At 35.6% G+C, this 16,996-nt stretch overlaps 1 protein-coding gene across 4 annotated transcripts in view; it reads right to left on the bottom strand.

Moving 5' to 3' along the window:
• Positions 1–1,567: 1,567 nt before the first annotated feature.
• LOC138710598 (very long chain fatty acid elongase 7-like) overlaps positions 1,568–16,996 on the bottom strand; it is a 58,745-nt gene continuing 43,316 nt past the window's right edge. For 2 of the 4 annotated variants that reach the window (XM_069841598.1, XM_069841599.1), the window contains exon 7: positions 7,722–8,209. In XM_069841598.1, the coding sequence (XP_069697699.1) occupies positions 8,045–8,209 (165 nt within the window). In that variant the 3' untranslated portion in view covers positions 7,722–8,044. Of the gene's footprint in view, positions 1,763–7,405; positions 7,556–7,721; positions 8,210–16,996 lie in introns of those variants that run through there. The other 2 variants (XR_011335277.1, XR_011335278.1) reach the window with 2 other exon arrangements.

Below are 16,996 nucleotides of genomic sequence, written 5' to 3'. Positions count from 1 at the left end.
TTTTTCTTTTTAATACATGAGATTTGTAAGCCCTTGCATTATCTACATGATTTTACTTTGCAATTTTTTCACAACATTGAGTGGAGAACATCCACTGAAGTGATTCTGAAATGAAGTGAAAAATACAATACATTGACTCTTAATATCAGTAGTACCAGTAACATAAACGTTTTTCCAAGATTCATTTTGTAGACATAAATGTAAATAATCACTAGATACAGCATTTACGACCCTTTTTTAGTTTTTAAATTAATATTTTGAAATTGTTCAGTAACATTGGAAACAGGATTTGTTTATCATGTTCATACAAGCCATTGATTATAGGTGCTGCCGAATAGGAATTCAGTCACCTGATTTGAATGTCATCAAAAATTTATGGGCGGAATTGAAAAAGAGAAGCATAGCCACCTATGCCCACCGACGCCCTCGAAATCGAGACGAATTGTGGGATCAAGTTCTTGAAACCTGGGAAGATCTCGCCGGGGATTAGAATTTATTCCACAATCTCGTGACATCCATGCCGGACCGACTTAGAGCTGTAATAGAAGCTGATGGCATGTGGACAAGATTTTAAGTTGACATGTCTCTTTTTGTTTCTTGTGATTTTTGTTTGAGGAAAAATACTCTTAACTTTCAAGTAAGATTTATTTTTTTGACGAGGTTCAGCCCACTTGTAAGACCCAGAAATTGGGCATAAATTATTCATATTTTTCGACAAATTAGATAGTCTAGGAACTCTGAAGAAATTAATTACACCTCAATAAAAAAAGTTTCACCTGGGATCGAACACGAGATGTTTCGGTTAAGCAGTGGAACCGACACGCTACTATATGAGCTACCGAGACAAGACAGTGACAACAGCAGTCTAGAATGTAAATCCCATAGCAGGCATTTGCCATTCGGTACAGAGAAGCAATGATAGCTTGTGACCCTAGCTATGTTGTGAAATCGTGGCCTTAAATGGCCGTCTTCTTCGTGATTCTTATTTTGGTCCTTGTCCTTGTTGTGGTCCTCGTAACAATTCTTGCTGTATTTCTCATATTATGTATCGTTACGTCGATATCGAGTGAACCGCGCTGTAGAACTTTAACTTCCGACGACCAAGAGTCGTCTCATTCCTTTTAAGTGTAACTGTACATGGTTTCGAGAGAAACATTGCGACGATACGCCGCCCGCAGGTCAGAGACAAATACAAATGGAAAGGAGTTTGACTCCAGTGAGTGAGAGGGTGGGGACTGGGGGAGGTAGGAAGCAAGAAAAATGCATAGCTATCATTGCGAGCCACAATGTGCTCGCGAGTCACATTTTCCCCACTAAGTAGGGAATTGTAGGCCTACTATGTTGAATGAGCTCTAGCGTTAAGCAGTAGCTTCTAACTCAACTCATCATCGAAAGCGTAGTTGTTTACCTTGTCCACACGTAAAGGTGATCAAGTTCAGTAATTTAAAATGTTTCTGAAAAATAGAGGAAAAAATTCCGTTGATCGAAAGAAAGAAGGAAAGAAAGAGCAATAAGGGAAGGAATTAATAAAGAAGGAAGGAAGAAAGAAAGAAAGACCAGACAAAAGTTTTCAGTACGTAACTTGTTATTGTATAGTGGTTGAATACAACTTTAAAATAATACTAATAAACACTGGAGTAAAATCTAAAAAAACTGAGGTAATTGTGATAGAGTAGTAACAGGAGAGAAAGTGGAGAAACTCAACATTTCTCTTTCAGTGTGTCATGAAGCGGAGTAACTATGGAGACACAGTATTGCGGTTCTGCAAAAAAAAAAAAAAAAAAAAAAAAAATGTAGCATAGGTTTTACCCATAATGTTTGTTTTGAGAGGCGACAATAACGGGGGGATGGGGGGTGGGTGGGGAGGGAGAAACAAATGTTCTGTTTATACCTTCTATATGTCTCTCTCTCGCTCTCTCTCTCTTTCTATAGCAATTACTCCTAAGCAAAATCGATCCCATTTTGTCTATATTTACTGTTAGGTTACGTTCATTTTTGGCTTTTTCTATTCAAAATTCTTTCATATTTCAGCAAACGAAACAGTAAAGATTGGAATGACACAAGTGACGAAAAGACTTCGAGCTCACACATACTTCCTCCCAGCCCCAAATTCCCGTGTAATGATGCACGATCGCGTATCATTCATTCATTCATTCATTCATTCATTCATTCATTCATTCATTCATTCATTCATTCATTCATTTTATCGGAGAATGAAGCAAATGAATTATAACAGCACCTGTTAAAATAAGCGAGTCTATTTCATATTAAAAAACACGATGACAATCCATTCGGGTTTGGTTAGTAATAATGTTTTGTTTAGTTTTATTACCTACTCAACATGATTTTACTTACTTATCGTTTCAAGTTTCAAGTCCACGAAACTATGGTGAATGGATAAAATTTCTACACTTTTATGCCTAAAATTTAATGGAGATTTGGAATATATAAATTTTAATATAGGGTGCCATTAAAAAAATGAAGTTTATTCTCACACTCTGTCTGCATGAATAACTAATTTTTTAACACTGATATGATATTGCATGGTTTATCTCCAACAGCTTTTGTATAAAACTTTTTTAATTACATTTTAAGGAGTTACTATTAATATTCCATATTTATTGTTACCATATATTCATAACAACTAAATACTGTACAACACATCACAAATCTACAGATTTTTTTTTTATTTGATCGGCATGTCTTTTAGGAATTATATTTTCAATTTCACTTACGACTACTTACAACTTTCACAGTTTGCCTCTCCCATACAATCTCTGACATATATATTTTCAGCAACCCTGAAACTGACTTAACTCTTGTTAAATAATAGGATATTGAAGTAAATATTTGAATCACTTATTTATGAAAGGCCCGTTGTCCAAAAACATATTTTTGTGGGAAATTAAAGAAAACTGTTTATTGAAAATACTAAATATTTTTAAAAATCTGAAAACATGACATGTTATACTACAAAATAAAGGGAACATGTTAAGGAAATTTTCAGTTATTATCATCAAAATTGTCAAGCATATAGCTTTTTTTAAAAGGCTGGACAAAGGGCCTTTCTTAAATAAACACAATTTTTCCATTCTTCAATTAAACATTTATTACAAAATTAAGCAGAAAGCATGAGATGTAGGTCTGTGTTTCCTTATTTTTTTACCTCTTCCCTTCTGTGTTTCCTCCACTTGCCTCCTACTTTGCTTTTTGACCATGAAGATATGAGTGTGCGGAACAATTCACTTTTGTCTTTGGGAATGTCGGGAAAAAGCGATTTCAGGTCACGAACTGTGTCCTCTGTAATTGGTTGACAATCAGTGTAAGCCTTTTAGTTTGGCAAAGCTATTTCTACTCAAAATGCAAATATAAAGTGCTTGGTTTGTAATCCTCCAACGTAAGGCAATGCCTCTACGTATCCATTTCTTTCTTTGTCCAGATGAACTCGTGGTATGTTGATATTGCAAAGACTTCTCTTTCCTTTCTTAGAATTCTTCAATCTGTGAACTTGGCTTTCTTCTGATGCAGGAGATTTCTTATACGTAGTGGAGCACCAGGTTTGGAAGTCCAAGATGTCTTCAATTTTAACAAGCCTAACACGAAATTTGTGACTTGCACTTGCAATAATTTCTATCACATCTCTGAATGTATGTCTATTCACTTTGTTTAGGCTGCGCTTCACCGTACCAAAATCCCAGTCATTTGGCAGGTATGAATGTCCACGTTTTGGTAGTCCATACACAACTCTTGAAAAGCGACCCATATGCACAAGTGCCATCAAGAAGCAAATCATAGAATGATTTTTGTTTTGCTTTGCTCGTTATCACTGTAAATAAACAGCTCATCGATGTTGCTTGACACTTCTTCCTTCACATATGTGAGGAAGAAAGAGCACACATCACTACTCTCTTTCCTTGCAATGCCTTCATGATATACAAAAAAGTAGGCCTCACCAGACTTAACATTGTGAATAGAAAATACATTCAATATCAGCGGAATGTGAAACACCTGCTGGATTGGAATATGAGGCCGATATATATTCTGCATATAATCAATGGTCAAACATAAAATATTGTTTTTATCTTTGCAGTATTCCTTCATTTGTTTCGTCGGTCTGGTTGGCGCAATTGGTATAGCGCTGGCCTTCTATGTCCGAGGTTGCGGGTTCGATCCCGGCCAGGTCGATGGCATTTAAGTGTGCTTAAATGCGACAGGCTCATGTCAGTAGATTTACTGGCATGTAAAAGAACTCCTGCGGGAAAAAATTCCGGCATACCGGCGACGCTGATATAACCTCGGCAGTTGCAAGCGTCGTTAAATAAAACATTACATTTTTCATTTGCTTCAGTGATGCATAAAAGTAAAATCAATTGCTCCTTCTTTTGTGAACGATTAGTTGAGCTTCTGCCACTCTCTTAGCAGTTTCATTAAGAGTGAAGCTCCTCGTAATCACAGTATGTATCTATCTGCGGTCTATCAAATCTGTAGCCAAAATGCTCTTTAAAAATGTAGTAAAAACTATATTTTACAGAACAATCAGAATATTTCTCCTTAAAAAGAGTATACATTTTTTAATATCGAACTTTACATAAAGGTAGTGTAGCCTACTTCCTTGGATGAATAATGACTTGTTTTCAAGGGAAAACTTGCAATGTGATCTTTTACTTGCATCACTGTAGTGATTGGAATAGTCTTTGGTTCTTTGCCTCTCTTGTCCTTTGGGGATTTATCCAATAAAATGAGTTTTTGTAACCTTCTTACCAATAGCTAACAGATTCATGAATGCTTTTTTACATACTTCCAATTTCCGTTCACCAACCATTATTACCCAAGTTTATTTATGAAAGGTCTTTACTCCAGGACATAGGGCCATTCGTAAATAAACAGCTATTACTAAACCCCATATTACACACACAATGAGTTGGACATGCGGCCTTTCTTGCGTATATGAAGCGCCTTGGTATAAGGATTTCATCCATACAATAAAATGAAAATGCCTATTTTGTGGACAAAGGGCCTTTCTTAATAAGCGATTCATTTGCTTATTAAGCAAGACATACTACAATAATTCCATTGCTTTGGATCGCTTAAACGTTTTTTCAATGCTTTCTTCAAGGTTCTAATATCATTTTCAACAACACCAATAATGGCAGGGTGGTATTTTAAAGATCATATTTTGGAATTTTGAAGACCATATCGTGCAAATGAGTCCCTTAGGGTGCTATGCATAGACATTTCGCTACGAGCGTGCTAAACTAGCCTTTATTAGATAACTTTTTAAATAAAAATATAAGTTACAAGAGCGGTATGTTGATGTTTTTATGTTCGAGGGAAAGATTGAAAAAGCGAAACGTAGTTGAGCTTTTTTAATTTCCGAGAACATGAAAACAAACATACCACTCGTGTATCGTACATTATTTTGTGCGAAGATCGTTTATTACATACCTGAAAGAGGAATGTCTAATTAGTTGCAATGAAATCTCCATCTTGGTTTCTGTTTAATGACGGCAACTTCGGAAAACCAAAATATCTTTCTTCAACATTGTTGCTATAAAATGTTTTCTGTGTTTACTATACTCCAGCAGGCCGTGATATACGTCTGTCTTTTTTTTTCCCCAGTCTATAAATGCGAACTTAAAACAAACGGTAAGGTTATGTAATGATTTATTTTTCATTTTAATATTTTAACAATATTATTTATATAACATATTGTAATAATAACATCGGCATCTGGAATCTTGTTGGTTTTTTCACGGCTTCCTTAATGTTACTTGTATCAGGAATGCAATAAGTTTCGTGGAGTAGTACACTTTACTTAATTTTTTCAAATATTTAAAAACAATAATTAACATTGCAATTTAAGTGAAATTGCAGTGGTAAGTTCCCAATTTATAATTATTACTATGTTAAACGACTCTAAAGATAATATGTTAAAAGCCTAAAGCAGTAAAATGAATGTCGCGCTTAAGCGGTAAGAAGAGGGAAATTGTTATGTGTGTTACGTTGGGAATACTGAATGTGGTATTTCACACTTACCGCGTATTGGTTCTGTGCGGAAAACAAGCAAATACGCACGATCTCGCACAAACATATTTTCAATCTTTTTCATTTCACTTAAATTTTTTATTGTTCTTTTCAGATGTTTCAATACGTACTCATAACGTTGCGACATGATGACTGCCGCAAAGCATTACCCCATTTAACTTTGTTATTTTGTGCATCTAAATCTAACACTGTATTTTTTTTTTATGATGATTTCTATTTTAACGTATGCTACTAAACGTGTCCATAAAGTAACTTTCCCGCTCGTCCCACAGCTAGCAAACCATATGTTGCGCGAAGCGACTGCGTGTACGTGATAATGTCCTGGCATGGCGCATGCGCTAGCGGAACTTCCCGAGTGCTCTCAGTAGCTTCGTTGCATTGGTTGAAGGTGGACGTTCCTATTCGAGCTTCCGCCGAGTATGAAGTGCGGTCAGTTATAAAGTTTGCGAATGCACAGGGCATAGCTCCGATTGAAATTGATCGTCAACTGTGCCAGGTCTATGGGCCTAACGTCATTACCAAGCAGATGCTGCGTTTCTCCACTGTGATGATGGTTGGCCTCCCACTGCGCTCCTCGTTATGCACATTTTGGCGTCTTGCTGAAAATTGTCTATAGCAGCAACGCAAAATCTGCTTGCCCATAGACCTGGCACAGCTGACGATCAATTTCAATCGGCGCTATGCCCTGTGTATTAAAAAATTTTATCACTGACCGCACTTCACACTCGGCGGGAGCTGGAATAGGAGCGTCCATTTTCAACCAATGCAACGAAGCTACTGAGAGCACTCGGGAAGTTTCGTTAGCGCATGTGCCATGCCAGGACATAACTTTGCAGTCGCTTCGCGCTAGCTATGGGACGAGTGGGAAAGTTACTTTATGGATGCGCCTCGTATCTGGAAATTTTAATACATTGACTATTAATTACTTACATACAAAATATTGAAACCTACTTTAGTTAAGAATTGTACATCCAAATAATTGTTTTCGCTCGCAATTCTGTGTTTATGCAGTCAGCCGTATGACATTGTTTTTAACCAATGATTTTATAATCTTCGCCATGTATTTTGCAAGGTCATATTATATTTGCACACTGTTCATGTTTTTATGTTTATAATAGGCATATTGATATATGTTACTCTTTTAGACCTGATGATGCCACACGCTGCTAAAGCGCTAGTCACATTACAATTGTAACTATGACCTAATGTTTTTTATTTGTATAATTCATTATGCTAATAAACTAGGACAGTTATTGAAGGATTTTATCAATTATTTTATATTTTATATTTAATTTATTGGACCAATAATGTGTCTTAAATTTTATATTCTGTAAATAATGTTATCGGGATTTCTTAAATATTTCTTTGTTAGATATGACAAACGTAAATTAATTCCGAATAATATGAATTTCGTAAAAACTGGTCCTGCAGGTTCGGCTTTGTACGGCGAACTGGTTCTCCGTCTTATATATATTTTTTTCACATCAGCTAGCTGAAAATGTAGTAGTGCCTACAACAGAGAGAGAGAGAGTGGATTGTACTAGAGAGAAGAAGTTTAAAGTTAAACAAAACTTTGTGGGAAAAAGAAGAGGTTAGGAGGCCTATTCCATACATTTTATAATGGTGATAGATTGTAATTGTGAGCATGTTTATTACTTCAAAAGAAAAGAATAAAATTATGCCTCACTCTTTTATTCTCGACAGAATATCAGCGAAAAAAAAATCACATATAATAAATTCACAAAACAAGTGATAAAACAATAGTCATTCAGACACGACATTTCAGATCTATTGAGACTAACACCAGCATCGGAAAGAGGCAAGCAACTCCGAAGTGACTGTTGTCGGAAAATGTTCATTGTTTAATTTGCACACGTGTTGGAAGTAATAGCTCTAGGTGTTGAAAAGACAAGTTAAGAGTACTCACTTTGAGTTTGTATATTCGTATTCCTTCGTGTGGAATGCACAAATTGAGGAGTGAGAAGGGAACTGCGAGAACTTAGTTTTCCTTTGTCTTCCAGTATGTCTTCACGTAGAATTTCGAGAAGAGATAAAACAGGAATAAGTTTTCTAAACATATCATTCCCCCCGCGAACGCAGGGAATCCACAGTCTCTTTGTATAAATGTGGGCAAGTTGTGAAAAACGAGGAAAGCGAACTGGACCTGTGGAAACAGATAACATTATATTATACACTGCAAAAGTTCATTTCAGAGTCTGTATCATGCGCAACCAATGAAATAGAAAACTGTCCCCAAAAGTTACTTCGATAATATTATATAATTTTCTATCGTTGTCTGTTTTCTCTTCATGCATATCTTGTATAAGAGTAACGTTTTTATTCGCAAATTATTTCCATTAAAATTCATTTTCAAAGGTAGTCGCTACAGCGGAATGCAATTTTCCCAACATTGAAAAGTCATCAAAATGTAAAATGCCCATTTGTATGAGAGTATTCCTTTTAAATCTCTTCGGCTCTTCACGATTGGTACCACTGAACGTATGTGAACATTATACTACTCTTTAGTTCGGAATATATATGATAAGACTTTCTTGTGTTAAATGCCTAAGTGATACAGTGTTAAAAGTTGTGTAATCAAGATGTATACTATTTAGTTGTGGTAACTTGTGCGTAACTAGTGTGATTGTATTCTTGACAATAAAACTTGGGTGTACCGTATTTTCTCGAATACCCCAGCCATGGAATAAGCCGCGCAACCCACTTTTTAAAGGCAAAATAAATAAATAAATAAATAAATAAATAAATAAAACAAACCCAAAATACAAAAAAATGAAACTTTCAACGTATATATCCACGACAAATTAAAAACAATTAAACACAAATAGATACAATTAATTAACAATAAACAAATAGATGTTATTCTGGAACAAGACGTACTTCAGATCGATCCTATGCACGCGACTGCACACATGTCAGTTGTCTTGCTTAATTGACTGTTAACACGTTATTCTGCAACATTAATTATACGTGTCACGATGTCCATCTTCCTCCGCATCTCAATCTCATTTGTTTACTATTACTCATTTTCAGAATTGAAAATATAAGACGCATAAACTATACGTAGTTGAAGTCGGTTATAGCGAACACTGTTAATATGACTGGCTAAAGTACAAAAAAAAAAAAAAAAAAAAAGTAATGGTCCGACTCTTAGTGGTCGTTCCATAGCGCAATTCACATAACCTTCGTGAGGAGATCGACACGTGTCACTCAGAATGGGGCCTTTCGTCTCGTCACGTGCTTGTCGTGGGGAAGGGAGCGGGTTCGACCATCGTCACAATGAGTTTTTTCTTTCCTTAATAACCAGGGTTCGAGACTTGGGACCCGATAGAATAAGTTTACTGTGCATGTACTATAGGTTGTTGACTCGCTGCAGGTAGTGAAAGGTAGAGATGTGTTGAGGTAACAACGTTGCTATTTAGAATAGAGTACGGTAGTATGGGGAAACATGTACCAGTGGCGGTTCCTCCATGGAACAGAGGGAACAGGCTGTTCCCTTCCTCCCTGCCCCCTTAACTGAGATTGTGAGATATACTCCATTCTAAAGGATAAGGCCTTCTTGCAGTTTTCGAAAAGCGAAAACAGCTATCGTTCGCACTTAGCAGGTTTATTGCAGTGAAGTGAAAACGACTCGAGCCCTTCTCGTCTGCTGTGCGTGATGATGTGAGTAGGAGACGCAAGCAATGTTTTCTCCGAAGTAGGCTCGAGCGGACACGAACTTATCTGAGTTATCGCTGGAAGCTGTAGAAGTTACCTCTTCCCTCGCGGAGTATTGAGAAGTGTGGAATATACTGTTTCATCAAGCTAGTTTATTTATACAGTATAATTAGGAAAACAATTAAGTTCGAAGAGTTTTTCGTGTGACATAATATTGTGTGTGAAATTATACAATAGCTCTTAAAAATCCATATGATTTACGCATTCGCAGCCTGAGTTAAATCTGACTAAATAATGGCAATGGAACAGGTGACTCCTGGCTGTTCCAACTTCAACGAGACCGATCGCGAGCGTCCTGATGCGAACCAAGACAGCGAGTGTTGTGTTATCGATCAGCTGAAGTCGAGAGCGTTTAGTTCGATTAATTTAGCTGAGAAAAGCTCGGTTATTTTGAATGGCAAACTACTCGTCTCCTTACAGAACTTAAAACTAAAACAAAATCTTATACAATACATTTTCAAAGTAAAAGGTAAAGGTATCTCCGTCACACGCCATGAAGGCACTTAGGGGGTCATGGAGGTAGAGCCCCATGCTTTTCATGATCTCGGCACTAAGACATTTTCAAAGTAGTTATAATTCTGTGAAATGGTTAACTGGGTGCTCGTCAAGCGGTAAATTGTAGGTTTGAGGTTTATTTATTTTTAGTTAACGGTATTATATATTTAGGCCTAATAATAATAATAATAATAATAATAGTAATAATAATAATAGCAATAATATAATATCATTAATTTGTTTTATATTAAAATATTCTTTTTCTGATTAAGTTGTAAATGAAGTAAAAAAAAAGGAATTGGCAGTGTTGCTAAATCATAATACAGATTATTATTATTATTATTATTATTATTATTATTATTATTATTATTATTATTATTATTATTATTATTAGTGTTGTTTCTGACCTGTTCCCCAACGAGAAATAGCACCGCACTGATATACATATGTACATTCTGAAAGTAAATATACATTACACAATGACAATGTCAAAAGAATGTGAAAAATATTTATTCTCCTGTCTTTTATAAGAATTTTTGTTTAATTATACACAGTGTTAATGGTGGAAATAAACATGTAACAATTTTAATTTCTTCATTTATCCTATTGGTCGTCTTTAGGAAGTGCAGTTCCAGTACCGAATTGCAATGTAAACTTACTACAAGATACATTTTCAGCGTCTCAAACGTAAATATTTTTCGCTTATCTGCCAAACACAGTTTGTACTGTGAAAAGCTGCGCTCTACGTCGCATGACGTGATAGAAGCAAAAAGAAGAAACCTAACATCATTGCAGTCTCTAAGAGACAGTCCTTTATTCTCGGGTGACTCTATGTCCACTAATTTGCTATTTACAATACACAATGTTCCATATCCGTTATTTTTACATAAAATTGATTTCTACTTCTGTTTTACACGTTCAGTAACCGGTGTACTTGCTGCCTCATTAATTCTCTGTGTCATTTTCTCAACTAACTTGAGGGCTTCCGGCATCTCTTGCTCCGACTTTTCTAACAGTGTAATAGTTTCAGACACAGTTTGAAAATAGGTTTGTATGAAAACCAAATTATTCATCAGAATCTTCAAATCCAGAGCGTTTTCCTTTGCGTATTTGTTGGCATTCATTCTACAGTACCCCCACCCACTGTAGGGCTTACCACTATACTCAGTACGCCGTTATGGGGATTTCCCACTGAACAGCTCTATTGGGTCCGAAGTCTCGAAGCCTGTTAATAACGTTAAAATGAAGTTTTACAGAGTCTTTGGACCATTGTATGTCCTCTTAATAAAAAATAGAATAATTACTGCCCAACACTCATGGGTTAGTATTACGCTTGTCCTGGCCTAAAAATATTTATTGAAATGTAGTTTCCTTCTCAATTAAAATAAAGATAAACAAACACAATTATGCGAACAAGTAAAAAAAAAAAAAAAACAAACAAATATGTGAACCTAATACTATGTCCGTATGGCATTGACTTATGACGTAACCATTATTCTTCTGAGCCTTGAATCTACGAATTCTCGCAAATAGTCCTGATCGTGAGCGAGACATTACAGTCATCAAGAATTTAACCACAGAGCTCGTTTGTATTCCGAGATAGCTGGTGTCTAAAAATAATTCGCGCTTTCTCTTTTTCAATTCCGCCCATACATTTTCGATGGCGTTCAGATCTTGTGACTTCGGAGTCCAGCAGACGATTACCGTACCTCGATCTTGGCCTTCTTCGAAACCATGTTTGAACGACTTGCGAAGTGTGAACCGGAGAGTTATCCTGCCGGAATCTTAAGTCATTGGGGACAACTTTCTCGGGCTGTAGGCAGCAACATGTTTTCCAGAATGTGTGTACAGAGTGTTAAGGAAAAAGTATCCAATATTTTAGGAGATGCTAATATGCATCAAAACAAGGGAAAAATCTAATAAACATGGGTCCTACAACACATACTTTCTGAGATATGAACACGTTTTCATAGGAGGTGCTCAATGTGACGTCCATTCATGACAATGCATTCCTCTGCCCTTTGGTGTAAGGAATCAAACATTATTTGAAATTGACCTGGTTGTTCTTGATAACCAAACGTCTAGGGGATTTAGATTTGAGGAACGAGGAAGTCAAGGTGTGGGGCCTCCCCAGTCAATCCAGCGGTCCTGAAATATCAGCATCAGATGTTCACGTTCATTTCGGAAAAAAATGTGCTGGTGTGCCATCATGCATGAACCACATCTGTAGTCTTTGCTGACATAGCACATATTCCAGCAAGGTAGGCAATACATTAATTAGAAAATCCTGATAACGAGCCCCAGTTAATCTCTGTGGCAGCACGTATGTCCCTTAATCTATCGCCAAGAATGCCTACCTTCTACAGGGACATCATTTTATTTTTACTAACATTTCTAATATTAACCTGGCTATACCTTTGGATCTATGATTGAAAACCGAAAACACCTCCTTCCACGACTGGAGTTCGATGGTATTGACGTAATATACAAACAAATCACTTTGCTAGGTATAGGAGGAAAGAAAAGTAGTTAATCCATTTACGTAAAGTAGGAAATATCGCGATTTCGAGTTTGATAATTTTCATTAGGTTTTTCTTTAATCAAAATACAGTATAGTATTAACAATGAGTGTTTTTATTCACGAACATGGATGCGGACGTATTCATTATGTAGTGTATATTATACTGTCTACAGCACATTAGCGTACACTATAGAGAATGATGTTAAATTGAAAAATAATCATAATATGGATATTTAAACACATTTTTTAAAATGGTGGCCGTTCATTTCGATACAGGCTTCAGTTCTAATGTGCATATTATCGCACTATAGACTATTGTACGTAATTTCAATTACCAGGTTCGAATTTCCTATCAGTAACTCATGTTGAAATAATACTCTATAAAAGAGTACCTTACGTACTGTAAATTCAGTCTTCACTTCTGCCCGATTCGAAAAGATAAAATTACTCAGACATGCTATCCACTGTCCGTCCAAGTGGTTATGTCGCAGGATCGTAGAAAGGGAGGAAATCACATGATAGTTAATTACTTAACGAGGCCCTTTTATTTAGTAACATATTTAGTAAAATCCTTTTATTTAAGTTATTTTATGCAATTGTATGGGTATAATATTACATAGACGTCCAATTCCTAATAGAAATTAATGTCCTCAGAAAAGAGGTAAGACAGCCCAGCCACTAGCCTTTCCAGAGAGGCGAATAGAAGCAGGTGGGGGAAACCGGGATGCGACGTAGGCAAATGGACGACAGTACCTGTGCGAAAATGATTCAATATTGAAAGCTCTTTGTCACTGGAAAACGCGAACATATTTTTGGAACGTACTGTTTACTATGACCGTACGGCTACTGTGACTGTATATGAAGGTCTTGGATCTGTATGGAGGACGGTTGAACTTCATTAGTAGAAGGGGTGGGAGTGAAGTACATTAAAAAACTCATGTACAATAAAAATTGAAGTAAAAATAAAATGATGTCCCTGTATTTAGAATCATGGATACTTCTACTCCGAATTATCTGTTATCGCGCTTTCAATTTCTTACAACTCTTCGAAACCGGCATCAAACACTTCTTTTTATCCCTCATCATAGAACGTCTTTATACTCATCCTCCTATACTGTAGAAATACCTTGCCTCTGGAATTCATTACCTAATGACGTCAGAGACTGCCGGACTTTATCACAATTCAAAATTAAATTGGAAAATTTTGTCTTATTTAATGCTTTTTAGGTATTGCTAGAAGTGATGATTTTTGTTTTTTTTTACTCTAGATTAAAATTGCAAGTTTCTTATTTAGGCCTATGTTAGTTAATTAGTTTGGATACAATTAATTGTCTACTTAATCACTCATTTAAAGTTTGTCTGACTGCAACCTGTGTATATTTTTGTGTGACTTTACTTTGTTTATAGTGTATTTTTTAAATTTCTATTATTGTATTTGTATTTCTGATGGTGTGGAAGAGAAGGCCTGATGGCCTTAACTACATCAGAATAAATAAATAAATAAATAAATAGATAAATAAATAAATAACTAAATAATTTACCCCTTGAATATATCTTTTTCTAAATTATTTATAATGTAAATGTAATGTAAACAGAAATAACAACAAGGAAACAAAACAAAAGAAAAACAGAGAAAAACTCATACCTTCTCTTTTACTAAACCTCGACGTGAACCCTGGGTTTCGAGGTACAGGTAACAGTTACGTGTTCTTACAATAAGAGTCATTTGAAACAATGTCAACACATTATTGGAAATCTTACGCCGCACAATACATTCGTTCACGTGTGAAGCTAAATTCCCACGAAGGCACACGAAATTTTCCGAAGGCTGCTGATCATTATTTGTGTCTAAGATGATACCTTTGGTTTGCACCAGCCTTACTGGTTACATACGAATTCTGCCAGATGACCATACGTCACCACGCTTGGTGGGTTATCGCAAACACAGTACTAGGCGTAACTACAAAATTGACTACACCTGTTCTAAACAGCAGTGCTACTTTGCTGTGTTAAACAGTTTTGTGTCTATATTTTTGAATAATGAATGGGAAAATTTCAGTATACGGATTCCTCACTGAGAATTATATCTTGAAATATTAAAAAGAGCAGATTTGTCTGCTTTTGTCAAATGCGCATCATCATGCTTACGAAAATACACATTTCAGTGTCAATAATTTATTTTGTGTGCACAAGTTTGGAATTTTGAAGTAAGAGGGAAAGGAAGGAATCCGTGTTCTGAAATTTATCCATTATTTATATATTAGGCCCTTTACGATAGTCTTTATAAATGCTTATTTTCGAGCGACTCCAAATTTGAACGTTCGTTATAAAATATGTACGCAATTGTACGCATTTCTACTAAGCTATTTGGATTAGTATGATGATTCATATAATTCAAGGTATAGGTTTCATTCACATCTGTTCACGGCCTTGAGATATATTTAAATTTTTTATGTGGTGTGAATAGGGCGACACTATTCAGACAGAATACAGTCCTCATGACGACAGATATAACGAACTCTCTATACCAGTCTTGCGATGGCGACTAATATTTGCGGGGAGAGCTATTTTATGCCCGCTGCGCGCGCGCGGAGATCTTTTACTGTAAACATTGCCAAAGGATGTACAGATCTTAGAACACATCACATCCTGACGGAACGGAAGCGCTTAAAGCTTTCAAGGAAGAGTGGAAGATACAATATTTATGCTTCGAACATGGTGATGAAGTCCAGTGTTTGTTGTGCAAAAAAAAAAAAAAAAAAAAAAAAAAAAAAGGGGGAACATAAAACGGCATTATGAGAGACGCAACATGAAAACAAATATAGGCATTATTCAGGAGAAGAGAGAAATAAATTCATTTTGGAATTGACATCGAAGGTAAATTAATTTACATTTGGGTCAGCAGATAGTATCTAGATTCCTTTTATTTCTTTATTTTAAATGTAGTGTTGATGTTTTATTTGTTGCTTGTTTCTGGATATTTACTTTCATTAGACTACGTGTTTCTTTAATTTAGAAATAATATTTTATCTTTGATTGCACTTTAACTTATACTATTACTAAAGTCAAAATGCTAATTCACTTTTATTGCAATAACAATTTTCAGGATTTTTATCAAATATGAACTAAACATTTTGAAAACTTTGATGCAAGGAGATTTTTTAGTAACGTCAATATAAAATATACTTAAAAATATAATTTCAAAACTATTAGACCTAATTGCACAAAATGTTGTACAGATGATATTATTATAGATCCGTTTATATAGTTTAAATTTCACAAATTTTGGCCGAAATTGTGGAATTGTGGAAATCATACGTCATATCCCCTTAAATGATTGACCCCAAAAATTACGATGGCTCTCAATATCTTAATTTAATCAATTTGTTTTTTTTTTTTTTTCGTGTTACGTGCATCTCACAAATTACTCTAAGAAAAGTCATTACATAATCACGACTGGAGAGTAAGGACTACATTTTCACAATCACACAATCAATATACTCTATTTCAATCAATATTGCCATTATTATTTTTTCAACAAATACTCAAAAGTACTTAGAGATCACACACGTCGAGCAGGTAGACCCTGTTAGTTTCTCCTAACCAATGAAGTGAAGTATTTACATAATAAATAATTGCTTTTAACAATGAAATGGTTTACATACAATTAACTTTTCCTATTTCTCTTTTTGTTCCTAAAAACCCTTCCCTTTGCGATTTGTTTATATATGTGCATGTATATTAAATAACTTAGTAATTAGCTCTATTACATAGCCAGAAATTTAGTAACGCAAGTTATTGTAATAATTGCTGCCTTTATTCGCTGCATGTGCATGTACATCCCTGTTGTCTACGTTACAGTGAATGCGCTATGCGCTCGTGATCAAGGTCGAGCTCTTCTACCATGATTGGGAGCTAATATCGTTTCATCCCTGCTCTATACTTTATTTACCAGGTAAAGTTCCCTGACCTCTTCCAGGCCCGCCAGATCGTCAAAAGTAAGGTTAAAGCTTGGGCCTACCTTTTGAATGTTTTATTATTTGGAAAAGAGGTGGTGTAAAATTAATAAAACAGTAACAAACTAATTAAAATGATTTACAATGGCTTCAACAGTGCATTACACTTCAAGTTCAATCCACTGATGTTCTAACATTTCGTTCCGGTGAAAGTAGAGGTCGACCCTGCAAATCCTCCACGAAT

The sequence above is a fragment of the Periplaneta americana genome, chromosome 12 (assembly GCF_040183065.1).
Source record: "Periplaneta americana isolate PAMFEO1 chromosome 12, P.americana_PAMFEO1_priV1, whole genome shotgun sequence".
In the NCBI taxonomy this organism is placed as follows: Eukaryota; Metazoa; Arthropoda; class Insecta; order Blattodea; family Blattidae; genus Periplaneta; species Periplaneta americana.
The sequence above is the reverse complement of the archived record's forward strand: the minus strand, read 5'-3'. Positions and strand labels throughout refer to the sequence as shown.